General features: G+C 34.1%; 1 protein-coding gene across 4 annotated transcripts; it reads left to right on the forward strand.

Annotated features, from left to right (window-relative positions):
* On the forward strand, window positions 1-22478 carry LOC113391919 (probable chitinase 2). 4 transcript variants are annotated; one of them, XM_064219546.1, is made up of 9 exons: window positions 1-142; window positions 1207-1371; window positions 6809-7004; window positions 7325-7421; window positions 8267-8482; window positions 9235-9429; window positions 20598-20728; window positions 21263-21435; window positions 22156-22477. In XM_064219546.1, the coding sequence occupies exons 1-9, from the start codon at window positions 73-75 to the stop codon at window positions 22404-22406; spliced, it is 1494 nt and encodes a 497-aa protein (XP_064075616.1). In that variant the 5' UTR covers window positions 1-72; the 3' UTR covers window positions 22407-22477. The 4 variants fall into 4 exon arrangements, with proteins under 4 accessions (XP_064075616.1, XP_064075614.1, XP_064075613.1 ...); XM_064219544.1 differs by having other exon boundaries at window positions 22153-22473; XM_064219543.1 differs by lacking the exons at window positions 20598-20728; window positions 21263-21435; window positions 22156-22477 and adding exons at window positions 9692-9822; window positions 10023-10195; window positions 10439-10718.
* Window positions 22479-22681: the final 203 nt, after the last annotated feature.

The following is a 22681-nucleotide window of genomic DNA, read 5'->3' on the forward strand; positions in this document are numbered from 1 at the left end:
CTTGAAGTTCGTTTAGTTATTAAAGTTACGTTCGTGGTTAGGACTTACAGTTAGTTCTAGTTTATTAGTAAAATGTTGTACGGAACATTTTTATTTTTAAGCGTGACTGTATTTTTGATTGCGGATGGAACTAACATTGAGGGTGAGATGTATTTAATATTTTTATTATTAGTATTACTGAGTTAACAATCTTTAATCGTGTTAAAACATCTAGACTACTTCAGATCGAATACATTTTTTTTTTCGATTTTATTTAGTGATTGCGTCAATTTAATATTTTCTAAGTATTCATTTTATAAAAAAAAAATTTATATATATTTTTTTGATAAGCATTTTCTCAAAATCAATTGTATCAATCGAGTTCAGACTAATATTAGTGTCTGTTTCTTTTTTCATATTATAAACCAACGATAGAAACCAATCTTGGGAACTAAGATGTTATATCCCTTGTGCCTGTAGTTACTCACTAACTCACTGTCCAAGCCGGAACATAACAATACTGGGTACTGCTGTTTGGCGGCAGAATATCTAATGAATGGGTGGTACCTACCCAGGCGGGCTAGCGCAAAACTCTACTACCAAATAAAGTGTTTACTTTAATAATCGTAATAAAACGGAAATATAATTATTATTATTCTAGTTATTTTAAGATAATTAAGTAGCTCCAGGCGAACAAAAACATAGTTTATTGATTTGTTTGAAATATAACCGATATCTTGACTCTTGTTTTGATTTCGCTGGATAAATTGCACTTAGTCTTTTCCCCCACATCAAGTGGGGATATTTGTGGGACTCATCGACACTGAATATCACTAGAAACCAGGAACCCAGAATGTCTTTTCATGGGACGTCACGAAATCTTACTTCTAGTTCCGCTGACGCTTGCAGCAGGGGCAGAAGGCGCGCATTACAGTGATGCTTCCATCCCGATATTCTTTGTTAGAGCGGATTAGTAGAGACACTCTTCCCGTGCACTCGTTCTGCTTCCTTCGTTAACGGGACATTCGCAGATGCCGAAATCTTGACCAAATTTATCGCTAATTTTTTTTTTACTGTTTAGAACTAAAATATTGGTCGACTTTAAGTCGTAACAAGGACGCTGGTGTCGCAAACGAAATATCAATTTTATTATTTTTTTGTGTTAATAGTATCAGAAGATACCCGTGCCAACTATTACGTCTTACATAATGAACACCTTTTTTTCAGGTCCTAAACATGGCAAAGTTGCTGTGTGCTACGTGGCGTCTTGGGCGATATTCAGAGACCCTCCTTTTAATTTCGCGGTATCAGATATAGATCCATCATTATGCACTCACATTGTCTACGCTTTTGCTGGTTTGGACGAAGAGTCGTCTACTATTAAAAGTCTGGGTGAGTTATTATTTTCTGTGAAACATATATTCGACGCTTGGCAGATATAATATCAAATTCAATATTTGGTCGTAATTTTGTTTATTGGCAGCGCATATATTGGCAAGAAAATATGAAATTAATTAGCTACTCAAATCAAATCAAATCAAAATATACTTTATTCAAGTAGGCTTTTACAAGCACTTTTGGATCGTCATTTAACAAACTATTTAAAGTAAAGCTACCACCGGTTCGGAATGTAGATTCTACCGGGAAGAACCGGCAAGAAACTCGGTTGTTACTCTTTTTCAACATCTAAAAATAGAGTCATGTTAGTTAAATACATATGTATGTTATGTCTCTTGCCTGGAAGTCAATAAGCATTAACTCCACGCTTTTTTATCATCTATATAATCTTGTATCGAATAATGTGCCTTCTTTACCAATGTATTTTTTACAAATGACTTGAATCTATGAAACGGTACTAACTACTAAGCATATACAATTATTAAATCGTTTTAACTAAGTGCTTATGTATATAGTATAGTCGTTTTATGACCACAGATAATGTTCGAATTTACTAAGAATTAAAATGAATCGCTGCTGTCAACAATCATCAACTTCTCTTCAAATCGTATTCGATTTGACTAAACGATTAGTGGTCAATTGACCGTAACTTTGTGCGCATATTCTTATTAACGGACACCGCGTCTAGCAGTATGCATGACATTACGTAAGTGTTGTGTATGCGCTCGGCTATACATAATTCATCAGCCTGCTGCTGTCCACTGCTGGACATAGGCCTCCCCTAGAGCGCGCCGCGTGATACAGGATGTGACGTAATAACTCCAGATCTTAATATAAAACTAGACATAACATTTAAAAGACCTTTGATATTTTTTAAATATTGGTAGTTATATTTATTTCAAGTTTTTTAATTAGTTTATTTTATATATATATGTACAATTGTACATTGTTAATTCATATTAATATATATGTCAGAACGTCAGAAGGGCCTTTAGAAAAACCATGGCTTGTGTGATAATGGCGGAATGTCGGAAATAAGAACACGTTTTCATTGTTCAATACACTTAAATTCAATTTAAAAATATAATCTCATGAAACATAACACGATCAACTTGATTAAATCAGATTTAGAGTCAATAGGTTAGGACGTGTCTGCCACGTGCGACTGGATAAGTAATGTCACGCTGTCAGCACCTTTGACGACCCTATTTGGGGCTACCCGCTCTTGACTTTAATAATCATTCTATTACAAATGTCAGCAACTATAACCTGTTCAAGTGAGCTTGATCTTTTTGACAGACGGGCTAGTGATGAGAAACAGAAAATATAAAATATATAACAGTCGATGGAACGATGGAATGCGTAATTAAAATTATATATTTTTTTTTAACTATTTTTTTTAACCATACATAATAATTTGTTATCAAGGAAATTACAATAATTAGAAATTTATATTGGACTTAAACAATACGAATGTCATTGTAAATTAGCAAACCGTGTTTTTAAGTTAATGATTCCTTCTAAAATTATTAATACGCCGTCATAATATATTTATTTCTGGTACAATTATTTAATAATGAATTGGTTGAAAATCAAACTTAATTTTTTTTAAATCTATACAACGTATTTAATGTACATTTATTTTATAAAGACAAATGGGATAATTTTTTTATTGTATTTTGTCGCTTTTTTCGATACGTTTAGTAAAGTTCAAAATAAAATTTCGCTTGCAATGTAACGTGACAGTAAATTATTTATACGGTGTTTAGCAGTTACAAGAAAACACTTGCCTTCGCGACAGTCATTGATGGCGAACATTGGACTGTGAAAGCTATTTGACCATCAGAAGGTCAAAGGCTATGGCTAATAGTCTGAAATAAAAAATAAAGTAACCATCTTAAAATGTCCTAATGCTGAGCTAAGACCTCCTCTCCCTACAAGGACTAAGCTTGGAGTTACACATACATTAGCAGCCTGTAAATTTCCCACTGCTGGACTAAGGCCTCCTCTCCCTTTGAGGAGAAGTTTTGGAGCATATTCCACCACGCTGCTCCAATGTGGGTGGAATACACATGTGGCAGAATTTCGTTGAAATTAGACTCATGCAGGACTCCTCACGAGGTTTCCCTTTCCGCCGAGCACGAGATGAATGATAAGCACAAATTTGCAAAAGCTTGGAGTTAATTATGTTAAATTTGATACTATATATAAAGTTGATTAAATATTAATAATCGTGACCAATTAATTATCTATACGGAAAATTCGTGATACCACTAACTAATAAACTTTGTTATTATACAAACCAATGATAATACACTGTAAATTTATTTAATTTGTGTTTTTTTCCTGCCCCATTTAGTTTTGTCGGCAAATCATCTATTGAAATAATGCGTGCAAGTTGTATTGTCGTTTAGTGGTCCTACTGAACCAAATAATTAAGAACCTATTTAATATGAACAATTATCTGTACTAATATTGTAAATGCGAATGTAACTCTGTCAGTCTGTCTGGCTGTAGCTTTTCGCGGCCAGACCACTAATTAAATGAAATTTGCTGTGAAGTAAGCTTGAACTTAAGAGAAGGAAATGAGATACTTTTTTTATGCCTAACACACATAACGACCGACCCCTATCTAAATATACTTTACGTAGACTTTTATAAACACTTTTGAATTGTCATTTTAAAGAACTTTATTAAAAGTAAAGCTACCACCGGTTCGGAATGTAGATTCTACGGAGAAAAACGGAAAAGTAACTCAGTAATTAGTCTTTTCCAACATTTAAAATCATCTTAGGAGACTTTAACATCGACCTGTTAAGTACTGGTACAAATATTACGCAAAATTTTGAGCAACATACAGGAGGCTGGATACATAATCAGCCTGTAAATTTCCCACTGCTGGGCTAAGGCCTCCTCTCCCGTTGAGGAGAAGGTTTGGAGCATATTCCACCACGCTGCTCCAATGCGGGTTGGTGGAATACACATGTGGCAGAATTTCGTTGAAATTAGACACATGCAGGTTTCCTCACGATGTTTTCCTTCACCGCCGAGCACGAGATGAATTATAAACAAATTAAGCACATGTAAATTCAGTGGTGCCTGCCTGGGTTTGAACCCGAAATCATTGGTTAAGATGCACGCGATCTAACCACTGGGCCATCTCGGCTCAGGAGCTCAGGCTGGATATAGAATTATAAATAAAAAAAAAAAACCTAAAACACACAATACCCGTGAAACCACTAAAACCAGTACATTATTAGATCATATATGCACTGATATAAACAATCATTCATTTAATACATCGATAATTGATTCCGCCTTGTCTGACCACAAGCAAATATATCTTGAAATTGGCAGTTTATAACCGCTGCTCTATTCCAATGGGAATAGGAGAGAACCAAAACAAACCGTACTTTTCAATATCACGAGTGTTTTGTCGATAAGTCCGCTTTATGATTTACTACAAACAGTTCTTGATTAATATATCTTCACTTTTAATATAACAATATTTCACTCAACTACGTAAATCCACTTAAATTTGACTTCCAAAGTAACGAAAACAGTTTTGCCGACATTCAAAACGCCATTTTTCGATGAACGAACAATTAAAATGGAGCCCTCACTAAGGATGTTCGCTAAACGAATGGAGAATGAGTAAATTTATACAGATAAGAAATATATTATTTTAGTTTTAGATTTTTTCATTTTTCATACATTTTTAGATTTTTTTTTAATATATATTTATTTAATTGGTTATAATATGGATTATAATATAATGTAGAAAGTTAGATAATGTTCGATAAAAATGTTATTATTTTATATAGTAAGGTATAGACAAAAAATTTTAAAGAATTCATTTTAAAGAAATAAAAAGTCTTAAAATATAGATCAGTTTTATGTAAAGCAACACTTAATTTATAGTTTTGAAAATAATAAAAGAGTAAGATATTATTCGGAATTATCAAAAGTTTTTTTCTCACGACATGGCTTTGTTTAAGCGAAGTGTAATTGTAACCGATTTAGTATTTACGACCTTTTGCTTTTGCCTACTGACTTTTGATTTGCCATCAACACTGACTATGCTGATTGAACATTACTTTTTCGGTTTGAAGATTAAGATAAAATGTTATTTTTAATTATATTTTGTTTTTTTTTTTTCAAAAAATTTAATGCTAAGAAATGTATTTCAAGGTCAAAGTCGTTTTAGATATAAGATAAAGTAAGAGTTTCTTTGAAAGATATAAAATATAAGATCAAATTTTATTTATTCAAAACCTTAGTATTATAAAATACGTCATTTGTCTTGAAAATGCCACTTCATTATTGAAACATACAATGTTTCTTTTTATTAATGAGGGAATAAAAATCTATTCATATAAATGAAATTGTGAGTGTGTTTCTATGACTTATCATTGAAATTAACTACCTCTTTAAAAGTTAATAGGCTATTTGCGAAATACCACGATCCAAATCAAAACTAACGACCTAATTTTTATGTAAGCCTAAAAATGCAATCTAAAAATTTGAATATGTAACTTTCCTGCAATTTATATAAAAAATTACGTAAAACCAATAAAATATATCGTTCCTTAGCATTCTTTACCCATTCACTCAATAATTTTCTCCTCACTAGTGTAACTAAAATGTCATGTCAATTCAAGGTCAAAGTTGTTTATTTACCTTCTTTCCTATTCCCATTGGAATAGAGTATATATATATTAGAAATAGAAAAGGACCTAAAATGTATCCATGTGGAACACCCCTTTTTAGATCCTTCATAGATCCAGAAGACGTTATTCCATTAATTAAAACTTGTTAGACTCTTTGACATAAATATGAAGCAATGGGATCACGAGCATTACTTTGAATACTGTAATATTGGAGCTTCTATAAAAGCATTTCGTGTTCTACACAATCAAATGCTTCAGACAAATTGCAGAATATCGTAAATATGTTTGAGAAGTGATAATCCCGCATCAGTTATCGAGCAACCTCTCGTAAAACTTGAGAATTGCTCGCTATAAAAAATAGCATTTGTACCGGAATGGACGATAGTCGAAGTTGATTAAAGATATTTTGTTTTAACGTGGAAGTACAAAACTGACTAAAAGGCCTGTAATTACCGGGATTGCTTCTGTTTCCAGTCTTAAACAGTGGTAAAACTATACACACATTTTAACAAGGAAATTAATCCGTTTCCAAACTCTTGTTAAATATTACTGCTATAGACGGAGCAGTACAATATATGTATGTTTTTTATTAATAAAGTTTACCGAAATACCCCATATGTTGTCAGTTTGTTTTAATATTATGGGTATTAAATACTTTTATGATATCTGATAGATTGAGAATGTTTTAAATGAAAAATCAATATTATTATTTAATTATCTAGCTGCATCTAATAAGCAATTTTAATACAATTTTTTTTCAGACATTTGGCTTGATATAGAACGAGATAATGGTAACGCTGCCTATAAAAATCTGACCAGCTTCAAAAAGTATCATCCTCATATAAAAATAACTTTGAGTCTTGGTGGTTGGAATGAAGGCTCCGTGAAATTCTCTAGGATGGCCAGTGACAAATGGAAAAGAGCCAAATTCGTCAAAAGTGTCACGCAATATCTTGAGTAAGTACAGTTTGGTAGCAGTGTAAGTGACGAGAGGCTGTTACTTGAGACTTGGGCCAAGTCCCACCACCAAGTAAAATTTTAAATGTAATTTGTTTTAGAAAAACTTGCATTAAAGTCTCACCCAATCACTCATCATGTATTTTTTCCACCGCCAAACAGCTATATTTACATAGTAAGGTTGTGTTCCAGTTTTAAAGGCAATGCCAGTTTTATTACTACAACAAAGTTTCCATGATGCTCGTGCATTGTTATCAGTAAACTCACCTCAAATTATTCTTTTTTATTCATTACGTCATAACTTTTTTTTCTGTTTTTAGAAAATATGGATTCGATGGTCTGAACGTTATGTGGAAGTACCCTACTCTGAGAGGGGGCAGACCTGAAGATAAAAAGAACTTCGTCATTTTAATCAAGGTAATTAATAGTTCGTATAAGCAAATGTGTCCTACTAAATTAAATAACGATTTCTCCATATTGAATTTGTTGTAAGGCCGATTATTATTTAATCACTTATATTAATTTAAGGAAACATAACATTTTTATGCCCATGACAACCAACCCCTAAGCCGCGGGCGATAACAAGGCATTAATAGAATATTAATAGAAAAATTCATAAGTCACTTGTTGGTAGGGCTTTGTGCAAGCCCGTCTGGTTAGCAGCACTCACTCATCACTTATTCCACTTTATATTGTTGTGTTGTGGTTTGAACGATATGAGCCAGTTTAAATACAAACACATGAGCTGTGAATCTTTTATTAGATTGATAGCTCATTTTCGGTATGAGCCTTGGCCAATTTTGTTAACAATTGCATTATTTTTTAAAGACAAGTAGCAATGCCCCTTTGTAAGGAATTATTAACATTCGTTCCGTCCTTTTTCATCCATTCCTTTTCCTTTACTCCTTCAATTAAGCTTACATTTTGTGCTAGGAGTGAGAATGACGATAGCTCAAGGATTCAGGTTCGAACATACAGTTTTTTACTAGGCGGCCCATAAATCATTGCGCTATTGATGCTTAAACAGCACGATATTAATATTGCATTGCATAATATTATATAAAGTTATAAAGATTGTTTTTAATATGTTTGTTTGTTTGGTTGTACTATAAGTTCTACGTTGTGTTAGATAAACCATTCAATTTAGAATTGGTAGAATATATAACATCACACTACGATCCAGTATGAGCAGTAGCGCTTAAACTACGGCTAAAATAACATGCAGTAAAACTTCACGGGTTCATTGTTTTTTATGATTTCAGGAATTAAAAGAGGCTTTCATACCATATGGTTACATATTATCCGCGACGTTATCGAATCTCAAAGAAATTATAAGCGCAGCGTATGATTTAGAATGTCTAAATCGTCATTTGGACTTGATTTATCTAATTGGTTACGATTATAATGGACCCTGGGACAAAATTGTTGGAGCATCTGCCCCATTAAGGGGCTTGAGTAAGCAGGATATAAGGAATGTGGTATGAAGTTATTTTATTTAATTAAATCGTAAATATTAATATTAATTAATCTTGTGTCCACTTACAAAGAAGACACGCAAACAGACGTGAACACAACATATTGACTTATTAGCAGCTAGTTCATAGGCATCAAAAATCTTACTATAGTCCATTCCACGAGTCGAACTCCTACGGCAAAAAATACGTGCAACCCATTGGTCGGAGCGCGTGGCTAGACATAAGCGAAACAAATCCGGGATATAAGACAACCCTAAGATGATGGATGATGGTTTTTGTGCTATTAAATATGTGGAATATTATATAGATAACGAAAAAAGCGTGGAGGTTCAATTGTCGACTTTTAGGCAGGATATTGTATTTTCATTGTTTTGCTTGACTTTGTATTTCAAATGTTGGAAAAGATAAACTATTGCGTTTCTTGTCGGTTTGTTCGGTCCAATTCCGTTCCGAAAAACCAATTCCGTAAAATTATAATTTAAAAATTCCACCAACCGGCATTGGAGCAGCGTGGTGGAATATGCTCCATACCCTCTACTCAAAGGGAGAGGAGGCCTTAGCCCAGCAGTGGGAAATTTACAGGCTGTTAATGTAACGTAAATTTAATAATTTAAAAGTGTTTGTAAAAACCTACTCCAATGAAGCATAATTTGATTTAAATTGATCTTAAATAAATAAAAATATTGTAAAAGTATAGGGTACATGGTGTAATAATAAGTAAAACCTAAATTAAATATGATCAATTATTTTTTTAGGAATACACAATTAAATACATGCTATCACACGGAATAAGTCCTGATAAATTAGTTCTCGGTTTACAACTCCACGGAAAGACGTTTATTTTGAAAGATCCCGATGTCAAAAATGTTGAATTTGGTAAAACTCAATCGGAGTCTGAAGTTTTTACGGGACCATATCTTAATGGAGCAAATATGTACGGATATAATGAGGTGAGTGAAAATCTAGATAATTCAACTGTGATTGGAACCCATTCAACAATCACCCTCAAAAACTCTCTTGCTAGATATTTTTCCCTCTAATTTTCGACATTCCGACCAGCCCACAGTACGTTAGGTCACCAATGTTCTTAGTCTGAAGGCCTCCTTCGCCAGTTCTATTATTAATATAATCCTGACTAAAATGATCATTCCAACGTACTTGAAAAAGCCTTTTCAGATAAACTATATTTTGATGTATACTTTTTTTATCCAGGCATGTCTAGAATTTAAAAACAATTCCAAGTGGGTTTATCATTGGGATAAAGCTTCTTCAACGCCATATTTGCGTGACGGACGTCGAATTGTTTCTTATGATGACACTCGATCTATTGCCAATAAAGTCCGGTAAGATATTAAATTATTAGATAACAATATTTTTCCAAACACATTCAGTTAACGAATAAATGAAAGTAAATATTGAGAATAAATCAATTATCTGTGTAGGTATTAACAAATTTTGACGACAGGCGATTCTATTGATATGAATATATACTTATATAGACATTATAATATATCTAGCGTACTATATTCTATATGAATTACAGATTGGCTATGGACTACGATCTCGCTGGATTTATGGTTTGGAGTATGGACATGGACGATTTTAGGGGTCTCTGTGACATTCCGAACAATACTTACACAGATTTCATCGAGAGATTTAATGAGAGGATAAACAACAAATCATGGCAAGATTCTTTCAAGAACCTGAACACCCAGGGTGAGTATGCGTTTGTCCAGTTTGAGAGACGATGAATTTGATGCTAAGCGGACACCATAATTCCATGGAGAAATTAAACATTAATTTTGGTTTTCTGCTAATTAGTAATGTCCCTTGTGTCTGAAATTACATTTCCCCACTAACTATTAGCATCGGACTATGCTGTTAGCTGTAATAACTAATGTCTGATTGACCAGACAATAAACCCATTACAGCACCAGGTAATATACTAATTAATTACAGGCGATTTGGAAGGGAAAATATATGGTACTCTAAAAGGTGAACCAATTCTCAAATTACCAAAAAATAATTTCAAAAATTATCAAATTTTGAGGACAATTAATGACGCGATAGACGTAGCCTTAGAAGAGAAGAAGATAGCAGATGCGATCAAACTAATTTCAGCTAGTATACAAGAAAGGAATACAGAAGATTTCAGTGCCAAGCAGACGCTCTGTTATAAAACTTACTATGAAGTATGTTTGAATGAACCTGAATATTAAAAGATGAAAAAGAGGACTTAAGAAAATGTTGGAACGTTACTCTTCGAATCGGCAAATTTTATTAAAACTTTTGTTATCATAAATAATATACGTATTATGTTTATTAATTTAATATTTTGATATACTTAGTTCGTTATTGATTCGATGTTTTCATTTAAAACGACAATTGCGAAATCATCAGTGATTTTTTTTAAAAACGTGTTTATTATTGTATTCGATGTAAAAGTGATTTATTTTTGTAAAATGATTTCGAAATAAATTGTGTCACAGTGAAGCCGTGTTTAATTTATGATTGACACCAATTGGAAGACGTGAATTTACAATATATTTTAAATGCCTATACAAATTTGTATCTGTGGGATATTTTTAAAATCAATACATCGTCTAGAAAGAAAGTCTTCGAAATAATTAATTCATTATTATAATCATTTCCTTTTTAACCAATTTTAAATTACTGCTGGATATAGGCCTCCCCAAGGTTCGCAAAAGCTTCGTCTCCATTGTATATATCCAGTCGGGTTCGGCGATCATCGTTAACGTTTTGTATATTTATAATTCCACGAACAGAAGAACTATTATTATAATAATTAATATATGTACATAAACATGCTTGACTTCGATTGGGTTGAGTGACTTTTCACTATCCAAAAGAGCGCCTGAACTCTTTTATCAAGCTTAACTCTATGTCGAATAAATGGAAATGAAAAAAACGAAAACAAAAAACTAAACAAAAGATTCTGTGAATTCATTTAATTTCCATCTGTACTATAGTCCAGTGGATAAAGACAAAATAAAGACCGAATTTCATAAAAATTAGGGGAAAACTGGAGTTTTGGATGAACCTTCCTTTTGTGGTTCTAAACAAAATCCCAAAAGTTCCCATTGATCCATGTGCCGCTAAGAAAGTTATCCAGGTTCAAAGGTCACAAACAGTTTTTGCGATTATCTGGTTAAATTTTAAACTCATAAAATTTCCAATAAAAAGATTATATTAAATTTTCTCGGGAAACCAACCGCTTTGGAAAACAAAAAAAATTTAATAATACTTACACTCCAATTCTGGGGCAGAAGGTATTTTATGGGCTAGACAAAGAAGGTTATACGGCCAAACTTTTTGTCTCACGACCTTGATGAACATCTGCGTACCTTTCTGTTGTTAGAGTAGTAATGTTTAAAAAAAAACTCACTTGCTAACACACATTTTTGTAATTGCATTAAAGGATGCACAAAAGTAAGGTTCATCCAAAACTCCAGCTTTCCCCTAATTTTTCCAAAGTGAAATGTCTTTATTTACTGGACTATAGGATGTAAAGCGAAAATGAATATTATTTATATTAACGTACATAGATTACGCGAAATAGTTTGGCATGCTCAGTAGTTATTAGTTTTGAATGAATTCAGCATCAGGCCTAAACTGAATGAGAATTATTATTTGTCTTGCAATACAAATTATAAGAGCATCTAATTTATTTTATACATTTCATATCTACCATTGATCTCCACCATCTCCATTTAGATAATCTTGTCATATGTAAACTGTGGCTCGCTACAATTACAAGTTAAACAATTCTTCTATGTTGGTGAGGTTTCACATGTAACGTACGTACGTGTGCCGTAATGGGCAAGCGCCACTGTTCAGTATGTACTTAACTTGTATTTATAATTCATCTCGTTATCAGCGGTGAAGGAAAACATCGTGAGGAATGCACGTGGTGGATGAGAATTTGCCACGTGTATCCTGAAATGGAGCAGCGTGGTGTAAGCTCCAAATCTCAAAAGAGAGGGGCCTTTGCCCACAAGTGAAACTTTAACAGACTTTTACATTACTCTACTAAGTTATTGAAAATGCAAAATATATACTTTTTGGAGTTACACGTTTTTCTCAGGAACTACTTTACTTTTTAGGTTCCATGTGAGAATTGAATTACACTATAAGTAATCTTTTTCCCTTCAACTTTTGAGGGAAACATTTTCGTCTATGTGTTAGACGAAATTTAACAGTTTCGTCAAATTAAAAGCTTGTAAATTCCCCACTGCAGAAGGAGAGAGGAGGCTCTCTCTTTGATGTGAAGGTTTGGAGCATATTCAACCACGCTGCTCCAATGCGGGTTGGTGGAATACACATGTGGCAGAACTTCGTTGAAATTAGACACGTGCAGGTTTCCTCACGATGTTTTCCTTCACCGCCGAACACGAGATGAATTATAAACACAAATTAAGCACATGAAAAATTAGTGGTGTTTGCCTGGGTTTGAACCCGAAATCATCGGTTAAGATGCACGCGTTCTAACCACTGGGCAGTCTAGGCTTTTGATTTTCCTATAACATCAATGTTAATTACAATAAACGTGGAAAACCTAAATCATTATTTCTATATTTCTTGAGAATTATATGTATATGCGGTTTTTTTTCATGTCATATATTTATTAGCGCAACCTTATACGTATTTATAGTAAAGTTCACATCAATTGCAGGTATGGGCTTTTCTTGTATGGATGTACACCCGACAAATACAAATTAAGATGCTGCTAAATTTTGAATATGGAACGTTAGAATAGATTTTTTTTTTTTCAATTTATCTTATTATAAAATCCTTAATACGTAATTTATTTTTACTTATACATTCAGTCGAAGCACCAGGTTGATTACTATTATTTTATTTACTTAGTGATAGGGCTTTGTCCAAGGCCACCTGGGCAATCTAATAATCACATATTCAAGCAGTAATACTAAGTATTGTTATTTTGCGGTTTGAAGGGTGAGTGAGTCAATACTGCAGGCACAATGGACATAAAACCTTAGCTAAAAAGTTTGCTAGTGCGTGTATGTAAAAATACGGTACCAATGTCTATGGGTAGGGGTGATCAATAATCAGGTGGTCCATAACTAGTCCGCCTACCGATTCCATAAAAAGCTGTAATCAATAATTCTATAATTAACAGATCAAGCAGTTTTTTTTGTTTTTTTTTTTTTTTATGTAATCGGTCAACGGACGAGCAAATAGGTCACCACCGTCCATAGAAAATGGCGCTGTATGAAATATTAACCATTCCTTACATCACCAATGCGCCACCAACCTCGGGCTAACATGTTATGTCCTTGTGCCTGTAGCTACACTGGCTCACTTACCCTTCAAACCGGAACACAACAATACTAAGTACTGCTGTTTGTTGGTAGAATATATGATGAGTGGGTGGTACCTACCCAGACGGGCTTGCGCAAAGCCTTACCACCAAGTAAATACTAACACCAAGTAAGTACCAAAAAGCAATTAATATTTTGTGATTTCTTTGATACTGTAATACCAAAAAAATTGGCAGATCAGTCTTCAAAATGTGATGAATGCCAACCATAAATTAATCTACTGAACCGTCATAAAAATAATAAGTTATTTTTATTTAAACTTTGTAATATTATGCATTACTTGTTCTAGCCATTTATCAATTGTTTACGTAGTTGTAATATTTAGAACACTTTACCTTCTTTGAAGTTCGTGTTTAGTTATTATTAATTACCGTCACGGGTGGGACTTACAGTTTGTTATAGTTTATTAGTAAAATGATTTGGAGAACAAGTTTATTTTTAAGCGTGACTCTATTTTTGTTTGTGGGCGGAAGCCATATTGAAGGTGAGATATGATTGTTTTTTTGATTATTATTATTTTTACTTGTACCTGAGTCAATTGTATCACTAATATCGATTAACAAAGAATGATAAATATTTTTAATTTTGTCAATTAAAAAAGGTTAAATCGTATGTTAAGAAAACTTTAATTTATCGGGGATTCTGGGAATTCAGGATTCTGATCCTAAATTCTGGGAATATATCATCTTGGAGTGATCGATGAAATATCATACGAACAGTTGAAAGCTGAACGTAATTCAGAAACATTAGTGGTATTCCATAACAGCTAGCTCCTTTTCTTTTCTCAAAAATACATTTCATAAACCAATGTTAGACATACCCCAGCAATACTTTGATGCTACTTTTTTCGATAAATCAAATACCGAACCAATTTCACCGAATGCTTAGACTTACAAACCTTATTTTGAACGGGTTTTTGATTATACTCGTAGATCATTATACATAATTGTACTTATATAAACTGACAGTAAATAGTAAATGTAAATAATCAACCAAGAGGTGATAAAATAATAGCGACTAAGCCAGTTTAATTACAGGCACAGTAAACATAACAGCTTATTCGTATCTCTTCAATGTAATACGCACTAGATCCGAATACTGATTTTGTTTGAACTAGACTGCAAACAGCACACCAGAGATTTAAGATTTTACTGTATTTGACTTACTATTTTAGTTTCGGCCTTGAAATCGATGTTTATAACGGTTGGACTTTGTGTTGGTCTACGTGATCTTGAATGCATATCACGCCCATTAGAATAGTAGTGATCGAACCGCATCACACCAAATCTTAGATCGCTTGGTGCATCAGTGGTGAAAGATGTGATGGTATTGACAGAATTACCAATATAAAATTGACATTAAGTATATTTGTATTTCGAATAAGCGTAATGAACCAGATTTTATAATAATTAAGGCTAAAATTTAGGTTATATAAATGTGTCGTAATGAAACTACAAATTTAGTGTTTTAAAATACTTTATATCATAAATACTAGAAGACATTTGTGAGCAGCAATGCAGGTAGGAATAAGATCCCAGATGAGCCAGTGGTTAGATCCCATGCATCTTACCCGAATATTGTGAACTGAAATTCCACGTGCTTAATTTATTTACGAATTTTATTGCACTCGACTACGAAGGAAATGAGTAAATGTGTCAAATTTGATTTTCTACCAATCTCCAGGAGCATTGGAGTAGCAGCAGTGTGGTGGAATATTAAGCTCCAAATCTTACCCTAAAAGCGAGACGAGCTCTTAGCCCAGAAGTAGCTGTTACTGTATAAAGTGATCATAGTACAATCTCTTTTTTTAGGTCCAAAACATGGCAAAGTGGCTGTGTGCTACGTGGCGTCGTGGGCGATGTTCAGGAAGCCTCCTTTGAATTTCGCGATATCAGATATAGATCCAACGTTATGCACTCACATTGTTTACGCTTTTGCTGGTTTGGATGGAGAATCGCATACTATTAAAAGTCTCAGTGAGTACTATTATTTGTCCGAAACATATATTAACGCTCCTTAGGGAAATTTATTGGTTTTCTTTCATTTTGAACTCTTTCAATAACCATTCTTTTTTTGGTTATACATTATTTGCCTTTTCTTTTTGTCGCTGAAAAAACGCGTTACATAAAGGGGGGTCCTCTACCCCCCATGTGGTGCTCACTAAAAATCCGGTGGGCGCCACGGGATCGCTTTCGCAAGATACCGTACTACTTTTTTCTCCTCCTCGGCGTTACGGATCCGGACGGATCGGGTCTGCAGCAGCGTCCTCCTGCTCTCGTTCCGCTACTTCTGCGACATGACGTTTTCGCAGAAGGAGCGCATTTCCGACCAGCAACCCTCGCTACCGAGCATAGCGAAAGGTGTCCATCCATAGTTACCTCCAGGGAAAGTCTTGAGCCCCCACGCACCATCCAGTAAAGGTGCACCACACTTGTGGCAGGAGGGTGACACATCGCACCGCGCTATCCCGTGCTATAAATCTATCGCCTGGCAATATATTATAAATCCCAAATTTAATATTTGGCCCTCATCTTTTTTGATCGTGTATTTTAGACAACATGGGCATAATATAAAGGCGTAGTTGATTAGCAACCAAATTACTAATGGATGAACTTATAGTTTGAAATATCATTAGACAATTTTCATTAAAAACATTTTTATTTTCATTGTCTCTAGAGACCGACCAATTAAACCGTTGCTACAACTCAGCAAATTGCGCGTTGTTGTATTTAATAGTTTACTGTCAAAACCAGATTCCGAAGGTGCGTTCAATCTATATACATAAAATCGAAATACCACTCACTGATTAATCACCACCTACAAAGTTGAAATTTGGCAGGTAGGTTCCTTATAGGGTGTAGACATTTGCTAAGAACTCCACGCTTTGAAGGAGTAAAACGGGGTTTGGAAGTTTGTGTTTTATTAATTAGGGATTGTTTTTTTATCCTTAGTATAAGTAAAAATTATATCAAGGATAATGATAGGGCTGGCATGCATATAAATGCAAAAACTGTTAGGAATGGAACGCAACTATAAAAGTAGTTCTTATCTTTGCCGTTGTGTGGCGCTCTGTCTTGTTGTTCTCGAAACGATCTTAAGTATACGTCTTCGGAATAAATTACACGAATATATTTAATACTTGTTTTTAATATTCCTACAAAAACCCTTAGAAAATAAACTTATTTTTATTGATGTTACACTTCGTAGTACATATGAATTTGACGAAACCTACAAATTATGGTGATCAATTATTTATTTATCCTGTATATTCGTGATACCACTAACTAACAAGCATTGGTATTATACAATGCAATGATAATACACTACAAATCAATTCAATTTGTATTGTTTTCCTTGTCCATTTAATTTCATCGGTTAACCATGTCTATACACAACACAAGAATGTTATACGTATTTGATAAGAGCAGAATAATTTAACCGAAGTATATCTGATACTTCTGTTGTTTTTCCAGACCAATGGCTTGATATAGAACAGGATAGTGGAAACGCTGCCTATAAAAATCTGACCGACATCAAAAAGAATTATCCCCATATAAAAGTAACTCTAAGTCTTGGTGGTTGGAATGAGGGTTCCGTGAAATTCTCTACGATGGCCAGTGACAAATGGAAAAGGGTCAGATTTATCAGAAGTGTCACGCAATATCTTGTGTAAGTACTGAAGTAAGATTTATACTCCTTGTGCCTGTAGTTACATGGACTCACACACACTTCAAACCGGAACACAGCAATACTAATTGTATTGCTGTTTGACGGTAGGTTATACGAAGAGTGGGTAGTACTTACGCAGATGGGGTTATTTGTGCTAATTTATGTTGGACAAACATTCATTCATCCAAAAGAGGCGAGTTGGCCCAGTGGTTAGAACGCGTGCATCTTAAACGATGATTGCGGGTTCAAACCGAGGCAAGCACTACTAATTTTTCATGTGCTTCATTTGTGTTTATTATTCATCTCATGCTCGGCGGTGCAGGTAAACATCGTAAGGAAACCTGCACGTGTCTAATTTCAACGAAATTCTGCCACATATGTATCCACACTGGAGCAGCGTGTTGGAATATGCTCCAAACCATCTCCTTAAAAGGAGACGAGGCTTAAGCCCAGCTGTGGGAAATTTACAAGCTGTCAATGTTGTATGTTGTTGAAACATTAATGGACGTTAATTCATGTTACATAATAACCATTCATTAATTATTTTAATATGTTGTATATCTTGTAAAAATGAAATTTTGTGTTTTTAGCAAATACGACTTTGATGGTCTGGACATAATGTGGAAGTATCCTACTATGAGAGGGGGCAGTCCTGACGATAAAGAGAACTTCGTCACTTTAATTAAGGTAACAGTTGACATTCAATGGCGGTGGCATTCAATTTTAATAAGCTGTACGATTATTAGGGCTTATTTAATTTCTTTTACCAGCCTGCATTTTGTAACTGTTTTGAAACTCTTGTTTAAAACAATTTAAGAGCAACATACCTCAATGACATTATATATGTATATCATAACATTATTATCATGTATAGAATATATTAGGATCAAACTTTCGCAAATTTGTAAAATTTAGGTATGAGGAATATAAAAGCATACTGAAGAGATAAGTTGGCTCAATAAATAAAACAAGGGGAACTTCAAGGTGACACACTGCTGGGTTGATCCTCATCCTTTCAAAGGAAGAAGCAAAACTTAATTGCTTATACCTAGATCTAGGTCAAAGGTTTTAATGTGTCATGTTGCATTTTCCATAGCGTATATAATTGGAATGGGAAATGGAACAGCTGATGGCAAGTGATTATCATTCCCCATAGACAATGGTACCGTAAGAAATTTTAGCCATTCCTTACATCGCCAATGCGTTACCAACTTTGGGAACTGAGATGTGATGTCCCTTGTGCCTGTAGTTACACTGGTTCACTCATACTTCAAACGAGAACACGACAATCGCTGTTTGGCGATATAATATCTGATGAGTGGAATATTCTCTTATCCAGACGGGATAGCAAACAGCCGTACCACCAAGTAAGCGTGTTAACAATTCATCTCGTCCTCAGCGTTAAATGAAGATATGAGGAAATTCTCAATTTATATCAACTGATTTAAACGAATCAATGTCGAGAACAAAAAATATATATAGCACGACTACTCTCTACGAATCAATTAAATGATTTATAGCCAGAGTCATCCGGGATGAATTAAGAATTACCCCATACACTCGCGTTTGAATCGTCAAAATAAACTTATATTTTATGACTACAGGAATTAAAAGAGGCCTTTCTGCCGTATGGGTACATATTATCCGCGACGTTGGGTAATACCCGAGGAGTAATGAGTACGGCGTACGATTTAGTAAGCCTCAATCGTTATTTGGACTTGATTCATGTAATTGGATATGATTATAATGGACCCTGGGACAAAATTGTTGGAGCATCGGCCCCATTAAGGGGCTTAAATAAGCGGGATGAAAATAATGTGGTATGAGGTTATATTATTTGATTAAATCATTTGAAGAGACGAACAAACAGACGTGTGCATACAACATATCAATTTATAAGTAGCTCTGCTCTTGGCATTAAAATCCTCACGTCCATTCCACGAGTCGATCTCCTAGGGAACAAAATACTTGCACCTTATTGGTCGATACGCGCAGCTAGATATAAGACAACAAATCCGGTATGTAAAACCATCTTTAGAAATAATTTGGCGAATTAACTAAAAAGTACACAGGGGTAATTAAGTTACCTTTGGGAGCTCGTTTCGCGGAACGGACTATAGATAGTACTATAGACTTGTAAGCACACAACAAGCTTAGAAAATGTATCTTTATCTATATCGAAATAATTACCAGAAATCTCTTTTTATTATAGTAAAGATAAGAGTCTATCTGTTTGAACGCGTAAATATTATCTTTCGAAATAATATCCATTTATAGAGAGTTTATTGAGATTATTAAACAATATTATAGACTTTATTGGTATGACTAAAAGAGATGGAGCCATGTTTAACGCAGCTAAAACCACGTGAAGCAGCTAGTATGTAATTAAATATACTTTTTAGGAATACACAATTAAGTACATGCTCTCGTTCGGCGTAAGTCCTGATAAATTAGTTCTCGGTATACAATTCCTCGGACGGACGTTTATTTTGAAAGATCCCGGTGTCAAAGTTATTGATTTTAGCAAAACTGAAGCTGAAATTAAAGGATTTTCTGGACCATATCTTAATGGGACAAATATGTACGCATATAACGAGGTATGTGAAAATTATGCATTACATTATAGTATATACATATGTATGTAGATATTTTATATAATCTCATTTAATAAATAGTATAAAACAAGTCGCTTTCTGCCTCTGTCTGTGTCTCCGCTAACTTCAAACTACTCAGTGGATCTTGATTTGATTATATTTAGTATGATATTTAGGCGGATGAGCAAATGGGCCACCTGATGGTAAGTGGTCAACACCGTGACATTGTCTGACTAATATATATTTATATATATATATAAATATATTAGTCTAATATCACCCTTCCGACCAGCTCAGTGCTCTGTAAATCCAATGTTCCTTGCAGTCTTCTTATTTGGGTCATCAATACCTACTTCGAAGGTGTCCTGTCCCATTTCTTAACCCAGAACCTGCAGCCTTGGTTATTCGTAGATCAACATGCCAAAATTTTCTATTCAATATACAAGACCATGTAAAAGCATAAAAATATTATGTACTATTTTTCTGATCCAGGTATGTCTAGATTTGAAAAATAATTCCAAGTGGGTTTATTATTGGGATAAAGTTTCTTCAACGCCGTATTTGCGTGATGGAAGTCGAATTGTTTCCTATGATGACACTCGATCTATTGCCAATAAAGTCAAGTAAGAAAGTTATTTGTAAAATATATTATGTTAAAGTGACCGATGAATGAATGAAAGTTAAATAAAAACTTAAAATTCTCTAATTATTTGTATTTATTATATAGGAGAGGCGAGGTAGACAGTGGTTAGAACACGTGCATCTTCATCGATGTTTAAGGTTACCCAGGCAAGCACCACTGAATTTCCACATGCTTAATTGTGTTTAAAATACATCTTGTGCTCGTCGGTGAAGGAAAACATCTTGAGAAAACCTTCATATGTCTAATTTCAAAGAAATTTTGGCACATGTGTATCTACCAACCAGCATTTAAACTTTGTGGAATGAGCTCCAAGCAGGGCGAAGGCCTACTCTCCGTAGCTGTGGAACATTTACAAGCTTTTTTGACTTTTATAAAGGAGAATTGAAACTTTCATAATTTGAAAGATATTGTGACATAAATGTGACCAAAAACATTGTCGACATTCCTGTACGAATTTTCACCTTAGGCGATTCTATTGATATTTAATATATCGTATTTTCTATATGATTTACAGATTAGCCATGGATTATAATCTCGCTGGATTCATGATTTGGAGTATAGACATGGACGATTTTAAAGGAGTCTGTGACATGCCAAACGATACTTACACAGATTTCATTGAGAGAGTTAGTGATATAACAAAAGACAAATTATGGCAAGACTCTGTCAAGAATCTGAATAGCCAGGGTAAGTATATTTCTTTACCGGTCTATTAACTTTTGACCACTTGAAACCAAAGCGAGAACAAAATTTCTTTACTTAATATAGGAGCATTACAATTGCGTATTGATTATTAAATATTTATCAGTAGCTTAAAATGTTGTTGATGTTATGTGGTCACCATAATTCCATTGACAATATTAAACGACGAATACATTAAGGAACACGTGCCGTTTCAGTTATTCTACGTACCGGTACAACGGCACAATATCCCACAACATGTTCGGGATAATTTTACTTGACGCGGAACATTACGCGCTATTTGTCACCGAGTGTGATCATGAAGGCAACGTGCATCTCAATTAGGCCCACAAGGTCACGCCTCACTAACCCCAAATAATTACTCATGCAGCAACAATAATACTCGATACAATCTCTTCGAGTACCATTTCTAAAAACATTTACCTAGTGTGCCCTCCAAAATGTTCCACTGATTAGTCTCTGGACATTCCACGTAGTTGTTGAGAGAATGTCTTGCAGTATGTTGCTCCATTTGTTCGAAATGTATCCGAGGCTTTAAGCATACAATTCTGTATTCTGCTAAGTATGGGTTCTAATACCCTTGTGTTTGAATTTAAACTGGTCACTATTGTTTTAGCATTGGACCATTGCATTGCAACCTTATCAATTATAATAACTAGTGACTTATTCATTTGATATTTATTAATTACTCATTAATCACAGCAGATCTGGAGGGCAAAATATATGGCACACTAAGAGATAAGCTAATTCTCAGAATACCAAAAAAGAATTTCAAAAATTATCCACTTTTGAGGACAATTCATGAAGCGATAGATATAACCGTAGAAGAGAAGAAGATAGCAGATGCGATGAAACTGGTTTCAACTAGTTTAAGAGAGGGGAGTAGAGTCAGTGAAACGCAGACGCCATGTTATAGAACTTGCTCTGAAGTATGCTTTTATGGGCCTGGTCATTAAGATGAAATGAGAAAATCTTATATTCGTCTTTGTTCTATTTGGGAAATAAAGTTATAATATTTTTATATGTACCTTTTTGTATCTAAAGTAGACTTAAGTTTATACTAGTAAAGTGAGTAACAGCCTATTAATGTCACAGTAAGACCTCCTCTCCCTCTTTGAGAAGTAGATTTGGAGATTATTCTGCCATCTTCAATACCGGTTGGTGGATCCAAATATGGCAGAATTTCATTGAAATTCGACATATTTATGTTCCTCATCATCTCAACTCTCCA

This window comes from Vanessa tameamea, chromosome 28 (genome assembly GCF_037043105.1).
Source record: "Vanessa tameamea isolate UH-Manoa-2023 chromosome 28, ilVanTame1 primary haplotype, whole genome shotgun sequence".
NCBI classification, from domain to species: domain Eukaryota; kingdom Metazoa; phylum Arthropoda; class Insecta; order Lepidoptera; family Nymphalidae; genus Vanessa; species Vanessa tameamea.

Coding starts and splice junctions, on each gene's coding strand:
- LOC113391919 (XM_064219543.1), top strand. CDS start 73: ATGTTGTACGGAACATTTTTATTTTTAAGCGTGACTGTATTTTTGATT. Junction 7,005..7,324: donor AGTGTCACGCAATATCTTGA/GTAAGTACAGTT, acceptor TTCTGTTTTTAG/AAAATATGGATTCGATGGTC. Junction 9,430..9,691: donor ATATGTACGGATATAATGAG/GTGAGTGAAAAT, acceptor TTTTTTATCCAG/GCATGTCTAGAATTTAAAAA.